Genomic DNA, 8,745 nt, shown 5'->3' with positions numbered 1-8,745 from the left:
TGCTATGCAATTGGATAACATTGATCAGTTCCATCGGCATTCTGCTAGTAAAATCTGTCTGAGGCACACTCTATTAGCAGATCGGCCCTTGGCCAGCACAGAGGCCCTCAGAAGAGTTTGGGCTAAACATTTGCATTACGTCACGTAAAATGAGTCCAACCCCATTATGAGTCCAACCCCATTAGTTGTCTATAGGCAGTGGAGTCAACAAGATGGTACAGTAGCCTGCACCACCAGGTCAGGTGTGAATTAGGGCACACTACAAGAGGCTGAATGGGCGAATAATGTTGTCTGTATGACATAGATTCCCCAATTAATACCTTACTGGATGAGGACAAGACAGAGGATGTGCTGCCTATGGACGAGGCCTGGCTGCTAAACACATGGATTTTCTTACATTGTGGGGCACATTGTCCCATATGGCCTTTTGATGCTGCTATATGTGACTACGTAGAGAAGTAGTTCCTATAATCGCTCTCTGCAGATAGTCTCTAACATATTGCAAGGTCTAACTGTCCTTATGCTTAGCACTGGGGGGGTGGGGGGCACACATAAAGATGATGAAGCTGACTGTCTAGGACTGACATTACCTCCATACCATGTAACTGTGGACATAGGAGGAGTCCACTGACACCTGGCTCGACATCATATCATCAGACTCTTCTTCTTCCTCTTGAGAAGACCTTGAGCGAGTCAACCAGTCCACAAGGGACATACCAACTTCCTAAACTACACAACTCATGATTAGTGTTGAGCCGCATAGGCCATATTCGAATTGGCGAATATTCGCGAATATATGGACGAATATTCATCATATATTCGCGAATATTCGCATATTTGTAATATTCTCTTTTTATTTTCGCATATGCGAAAATTAGCTTATGCGAAAATTTGCGTATATGAAAATTAGCATATGCGAAAATTTGCATGTGCAAAAATTAGCATAGCCAAAAATTCGCATATGCGAAAATTAGCATATGCACATTTTCGCATATGCAAAAATTCGCACACCAGTCTCACACAGTAGTATTAGAGCCTTCTTTACACCACACAAGCTGGAAGCAGAGAGGGATGATCACTGTGATGTGTACTGTGAAAAAAAAATAATATTCGTAATTACGAATATATAGTGCTATATTCTCGAATATTCGCGAATTCGCGAATATGCGATATTCGCGAATAAAATTCGCATTGCGAATATTCGCAAGCAACACTACTCATGATGGACAATTTTTGCATGATAATGCGGCTGATGCTACTACAACCAGACACCTGACTGCCGCTGCTACCCATACTGGTATTAGTACTGTCACCAAGATTCTTATTTGCAGAGGACATGGCAGGAGTGCTCTGTCCACCACCTGGTCTAGCAATTCCTTTTCCAGAGATATTTTTTATTAAAAAGGATTTGGTGGTTATTTTTTATGTTTTTGGGGTGATTTGTCACTCCCCTAAATGTTATCCTTTCACTCTCAACACTATAAAGGCATATTTATGTTAAACCCAGAAAGTACCTGTTACTTGGCCTTTGATAGCTATTCTGCAATAATCTTAATGTGTATTTATATTAAACCCAGGTAGAAATACTACATGTTTGATTAAACCCGGAAAATACATGTAATTTGGCCTTATATAGCTATTCTATGTTTACTCTCAATGCTTTAAAATGTGTTTTTTATGTTAAACACAGGTACAAATACGATATGTTTAATTAAACTCCAAAAATATATGAAACTTGGCCTTAGATGGCTATTTCGTATTCACACTTAATGCTTTCAATGTGTATTTATGTTGAACCCAGGTAAAAATGTTATATGTTTGATTAAACCCAGAAAATGCACGTAACTTGGTCTTCAATGCGTATTCCATGCGTGTTAAAATACAGGTTGCTTGGTATTGTAATGTGATCAGGGATTTGACAGCATTTTTTACCATAATGGGTGACACCAACCCTAGCAACACCACTAGCCTGCTGTCCTTAATTTATACCACTGGATTCATAAACAATGCAAAACAATACTGAAAAGGTAAATAATATATTGAGAGGTAGTATCTAGAGATAAATAAATTAAACCATACTGCTTAACAATTGAATGTTCTTTTCCATCTTCACTATCTTATTTTTCAAGCACTCTTTTTCAGCTAGTATCATTTGTAAGTGGTAACAGTTTCCATCCACATCAATTACATTTCTTTTTATATCAATTTCTTTTTTTAGTATTAGAGCCATTTCAGCATTGAGTTGATCTAGCTCTTCCTGAAGATATTCTGCTTCAATCCATTCTTTATCATCTTTTCTGATAGCATGACTGCAAAAGACACAAAAGACATTGCAACCAAAAATTAAATTAGAGGAAAACATTAGTTCAGCTCTGTTATAGTATATGTGGGCGCTATTATTGACAGGCAGCACTGAGAAGATCACTGTTATAGGGTGCAATTACTGATAGGCAGCACTGAGAAGATCATTGTTATAGTATATGTGGGCACTATTACTGACGGGCAGCACTCAGAAGATCCCTGTTATAGTATATGTGGGCGCTATTACTGATGGGCAGCACTGAGGAGAGCACTGTCATAGCATATGTGGGCACTATTACTGACAGGCAGCACTGAGAAGATCATTGTTATAGTATATGTGGGTTCTATTACTGACAGGCAGCACTGAGGAGATCACTGTTATAGCATATGTGGGAGCTATTACTGACGGGCAGCACTGAGAAGATCATTGTTATAGTATATGTGGGCACTATTACTGACAGGCAGCATTGAGAAGATCACTGTTATAGTATATGTGGGAGCTATTACTGATAGGCAGCAATGAGAAGATTACTGTTATAGTATACGTGGGCGCTACTATTGATAGACAGCTCTGAGAAGATCACTGTTATAGTATATGCAGGCACTATTACTGACAGACAGCACTGAGGAGATCACTGTTATAGTATATGTGGGTGCTATTACTGATAGACAGCACTGAGAAGATGGTTTCCTGTGATTCTGTGGTTTCCCGTGACCCTGTGGTGATCATACATTGTATGATGCCATTTAAAAATCACCTAAAGAGCAAGATCTGATTTGCGCTGGATTTTTCTATGTGTGTTCTTACAAGTTGCTGTTGATCCACAGCTGTCCGTGCACTTCAATCTTGATGAGGGGGAAGCTGAGCTGATTTGCACTAAATAGGGTAACGTTGAGACCCCCAAATTACCACTGCTACATATTCCTCCTCGATGGAATTAGTATGTTTCTCATGTTGTAGTAACGGCCGTTTGTGGTTTGCAGCGCAATTTCATTTACTCACACTAGCTGGGATGCAGCACAATTCAGGGAGCATAACATGGCGATCTTCGGTCACACAGGCTGGGGGCCACACTTAGTCTAAAACCATCCCTGTTTAATATATGTGTTTTTACTGTGGGTACTGGCCCAGTATAATTTAAAAGATTGTATTCATGGGCTCTATGGACACTTCGGGGAATACTCCCAGTGTACAACTCCAACCTGTCAGAAAAGCCAACAGTGAACAGATCCATGTCGCATATTATAGGTACATTTACAATAGGAATACAAATAATGTATTCCAATGGACTGTAAAACAATGAGGAGGAGTGTAATTAACAGCATTTATATTTATATAATGTATTATAGAGACAGAATATGTGGCTGCTACGGGTCTCTTGAATTCTGATATATATTTTTCTATATAGATATATTAACATATATAAACACTATTAATTAATTGGATAAGCATGTACTCAGACTTTTAGCATGCAAAAGTAGTCACCTACAGGTCCGAGGGTCAAGTACAGGACAGTGGAGGAGGTTTATGAAAGGATTTAAACTGGTTTTTCATATCTAAAATTGTCGCACAGAAAGTCGCAGTCTAAATACGTGCAACTTTTTTGTGACTTTTTCTTAGGAGGATTTTTAGTACATGATGCATTCTTGGCTGTTTTAGATGGCAAAATGCATTGGTGCTGATTTTATCAATTGCGACTTTTTGGCAAAAATTAGCATCAGGCAAAAATATGCTGAAATGTCAGACCATGCTGAAGCAGGTTTAAATACAGTCTAAACCGTAGATCCCGAAGTCCATGCGCATAATTTATCAAGAGCCGTGCAACTTTTGATAAATTAGGCGCACAATAGACCGGCCTAGCGCTCTGCAGTTTGGTCTATAATTATATGGGAAATAGACAGCTTTGATAAATCTCCCCCAGCGTGTCTAGTCAAAAATCACAAGCATCAGCAAAAACATAAGTGTGGCTAAATCTGCTGCTGCTAGAAGGCATGGGACCCTGGCACCAAGCCTGATTTGCCCAATGTTTATGCTTCCAGATTGGCTTACCATCTGGCGGCAAGGCTGGTCATTACAGCAACATAGGGACATCATTGGCACCACCATAGAAGATTGGTCTCACTTTAGGAGTGCAGATGATAAGTTTCTCAGAGGAGTAAATTTGTGATTTTTGCTCTTTACTATGAACATTTTTTTCACTTAGTTTGGCTTCTTGATGTTACTTAGACTAAATAATATATTACCAGGTTTGGGGTTCACAGCTAGTAAAGAATTGCAATTTCCAGGGAGCCAGCTTGTTCCTGAGTATTGTCTCAACTTCACTCTGACAATGAACTTCTTCAAAAGTCTTCAGAGGCTGTGACAAACAAAAGAATTTGATTTTAACAATGGAAACTAATGTAAATGTTTCCTGATCTTTAAGGTGTGTTTGCAGCTGAAGTCTATTCAAGCATGAGCATCAGATTAGTGCTTGGTATACCGGTTTACAAACAGTGGGGCCATGTTCCTATGTCGTAAATTGTGCGGAATTCGTGTGAACATTCTGCACATCTGAATAATCCGTCGAGCACTAGGACCGCTTGAAGATGCATCGTCACATTGATAGTGATTTCTGCCACATAAATATCTGGACATTCCACCATGTGAACAGTGCAGCAGAATATGCTTGGTATGAAACTATAACTCTTAGGCCATGGAAAACCACTGGTTGAAGACCACTGGCTTAAAGGGGTACTCCGCCCCTAGGCATCTTATCCCCCTTCCATAGACTTGCATTGAGGGGGGCGTGGCCGTTATGTCATGAGCGGGGCGCGGCCAGGTCTGGCGCAAGAATAAGGTAGCCCATGAGGCTGCTCTACGGCACTGGCGCCGCAGAGCTGAAGGTGGGCAGAAAAATTAAACAGGTTTTTATTCTTACACATTCTAAATATTTTGCAGCCAAGCTGCCACCCGCTAGACTTGTGTGTGCTGTGTGCGAGCCTGCAATCACTTCCCTGAGGCACAGCATGCAGTACAGCACAGCAGTGTGTGGAGGCTGTGACTGGCACCATGGCGGCAGTCGGCTTCAGGACTGTGCGCATCATTATAACCACAGTCACAGCCGGGCCCCGGACTGGGAGCCGCTCCTGCAATGAGTGGAGCCAGGGGATAGGGAAATATACCTGCTCTGTTGTGACATACAAAGCTTGTCCTGTGTGTGTATATATATATATATATATATATATATGGACCCCTTCACTGCCTCCGTACAGCAGTGTTTCCCAAGCAGTGTGCAGTGTGAAAACCACAGCTCCCAGCATGCCCAGACAGCCAAAAGCTGTTTGGACATGCTGGGAGTTGTAGTTTTGCTATATCTGTATGCACTTGCTTGAGAAACACTGCCCTACACACTGCGATCTCAGCCTCCAGCTCAGCTCTGCCCCCTGCTGGTGATGTGACCAGAGACTCATATGGAGGCCTGCTGTCAGGGGTCAGAGTGCAGGAGAACAGATGGTTATGGCATGGCTGGCAGGTTACATAGGGAACACTATTAATACTGACCCTTGCTCATTCCCCCCCTCCTTGTGAGTTCTAACCCTGTACTGTTCTATAATTGTATATTAACCTTGTACTGTGTATTATCCCTTTACTATGACATTGCTGTGTATTATCCCTGTTCTGTAACATCACTGTGTATTATCCCTGTACTATAAAATCACTGTGTATTATCCCTGTACTGTAACATCACTGTGTATTATCCCTGTACTGTAACCTCACTGTGTATTATACCTGTACTGTAACATCACTGTGTGTATTATCCCTGTACTGTGACATCACTGTGTATTATCTCTGTACTATAAAATCACTGTGTATTATCCCTGTACTGTAACATCACTGTGTATTATCCCTGTACTGTAAGATCACTGTGTATTATCCCTGCACTGTAACATCACTGTGTATTATCCCTGTACTGTGACATCACTGTGTGTATTATCCCTGTACTGTGACATCACTGTGTATTATCCCTGTACTGTGACATCACTGTGTGTATTATCCCCGTACTGTGACATCACTGTGTATTATCCCTGTACTGTGTGTATTATCCCTGTACTGTGACATCACTGTGTGTATTATCCCTGTACTGTGACATCACTGTGTATTGTCCCTGTACTGTGACATCACTGTGTGTATTATCCCCGTACTGTGACATCACTGTGCGTTTTACCCCTGTTCTGTAACATCACTGTGTATTATCCCTGTACTGTAACATCACTGTATGTATTATCCCTGTACTGTGACATCACTGTGTGTATTATCCCAGTACTGTGACATCACTGTGTGTATTATCCCTGTACTGTGACATCATAGGGTGTTTTATTGCTGTACTGTGACATCACTGGGCATTGTTATATTTTATTTGTAGGGGGCACAGAGCAGGAGGCATTATTACTATATGTGAGAGGCAAAGAGTGTTTTGCATTTCAGATGTATGGTGTATCATGTAAGGTTTACTGTATGGCAAGGTTATATTCAGAGGCGCAGTGTGTAATAGTATTATATTCAGAGAGTGTAGTGTGTGGTAGTGTTATATACAGAGGATAAAACGTGTGGCAGTATTATTCTCAGAGGGTATAGTGTGTGGTATTATTATATTCCGAAGGTACAGTGTGTAGTAGTATTATATTCAGAGGGTACAATGTGCAGTAGTATTATATTCAGAGAGCGTAGTGTGCAGTAGTATAATATTCAGATTACAGTGTGTGCCAGGTTTATATTCAGAGAGCGCAGTGTGTGGCAGTATCATATTTACAGAATATAGTGTCTGGCAGGGTTATATTCAGAGAGTGCAGCATGTGGCAGCATTATATTCAGAGGATACAGTGCCTGGCAGCATTATAATACTTATCATTTTCATTTGGAGGATCAGACTCCACTGACAAAGTGAGGAACTTATGTCATCTGGGTGTCAAGTTCTGCAGAGAGATTTAGCTGGACCTGGCAGCATGTACCATCTGAATTAGATAAGCAAAGACTATAGAGAAGATGTCACCTGTTATCACTGATATCATTGTGTATTCTCCTCACTTTAGAGAAGATGTCACCTGTAGTCACTGATATCATTGTATATTCTCCTCACTATAGAGAAGATGTCACCTGTAGTCACTGATATCATTGTGTGTTCTCCTCACTATAGAGAAGATGTCATCTTTAGTCACTGATATCATTGTGTATTCTCCTCACTATAGAGGAGACACCACCTGTAGTCACTGATATCATTGTGTATTCTCCTCACTATAGAGAAGACGTCACCTGTAGTCACTGATATCATTGTGTATTCTCACTATAGAGAAGACGTCACCTGTAATCACTGATATCATTGTGTATTCTCCTCACTATAGAGAAGATGTCACCTGTAGTCACTGATATCATTGTGTATTCTCCTCACTATAGAGAAGACGTCACCTGTAGTCACTGATATCATTGTGTATTCTCCTCACTATAGAGGAGACGTCACCTGTACTAACTGATATCATAGTGTATTCTCCTTACTATAGAGAAGACGTCACCTGTAATCACTGATATCATTGTGTATTCTCCTCACTATAGAGAAGACATCACCTGTAATCACTGATATCATTGTGTATTCTCCTCAGTATAGAGAAGATGTTGTTACGCCGAGCACTCCGGGTCCCTGCTCCTCCCCGGAGCGCTCGCGGCGTTCTCCTCTCTGCAGCGCCCCGGTCAGACCCGCTGACCGGGAGCGCTGCACTGACACTGCCGGCGGGGAATGCGATCCGCATAGCGGGACGCACCCACTCGCGGGTCGCATCCCACTCTTCTTACCTGTCCCGGTCCCCGGCTGTCACGTCCTGGAACGCGCGGCTCCGCTCCCTAGGGCGCGCGCGCGCCAGCTCTCTAAGATTTAAAGGGCCAGTGCACCACTAATTGGTGCCTGGCCCAATCAGTGTAATTAGCTCACCTGCTCCATGCCTATATTACCTCACTTCCCCTTCCCTGCTTTGCCGGATCTTGTTGCCTTGTGCCTATTGAAAGCGTTTCTGTGATTGCCTTACCAGTGTTACCAGACCTTCTGCCGTTACCCTTGACTACGAACCTTGCCGCCTGCCTTGACCTTCTGCTACGTCTGACCTCGCCTCTGTCTTGTCCTCCTGTCCCACGCCACTCTCAGCAGTCAGTGAGGTTGAGACGTTACCGGTGGACACGACCTGGTTGCTACCACCGCAGCAAGACCATCCCGCTTTGCGGCGGGCTCTGGTGAATACCAGTAGCAACTTAGAACCGGTCCATCGGCAATCCCTCTCTGACACAGAGGATCCACCTCCAGCCTGCCGAATCCTAACAGATGTCACCTAAAGTCACTGATATCATTGTGTATTCTCCTCACTATAGAGAAGACATCACATGTAGTCACTGATATCATTGTGTATTCTCCTCACTATAGA

At 42.2% G+C, this 8,745-nt stretch overlaps 1 protein-coding gene across 1 annotated transcript in view; it reads right to left on the bottom strand.

Moving 5' to 3' along the window:
- Nucleotides 1-1,081: 1,081 nt before the first annotated feature.
- Nucleotides 1,082-8,745, bottom strand: part of LOC130293215 (uncharacterized) — a 172,029-nt gene continuing 164,365 nt past the window's right edge. The window contains exons 44-45 of the mRNA XM_056541717.1: nucleotides 4,546-4,658; nucleotides 1,082-2,309 (exon numbers count right to left, since the gene is read on the bottom strand). Coding sequence (XP_056397692.1) covers nucleotides 2,069-2,309; nucleotides 4,546-4,658 — 354 coding nt within the window. The 3' untranslated portion in view covers nucleotides 1,082-2,068. The remainder of the gene's footprint in view (nucleotides 2,310-4,545; nucleotides 4,659-8,745) is intronic.

This window comes from Hyla sarda, chromosome 10, assembly GCF_029499605.1.
Source record: "Hyla sarda isolate aHylSar1 chromosome 10, aHylSar1.hap1, whole genome shotgun sequence".
In the NCBI taxonomy this organism is placed as follows: domain Eukaryota; kingdom Metazoa; phylum Chordata; class Amphibia; order Anura; family Hylidae; genus Hyla; species Hyla sarda.
Note: the sequence above shows the minus strand (reverse complement) of the source record. Positions and strands in the feature narration are given on the sequence as shown.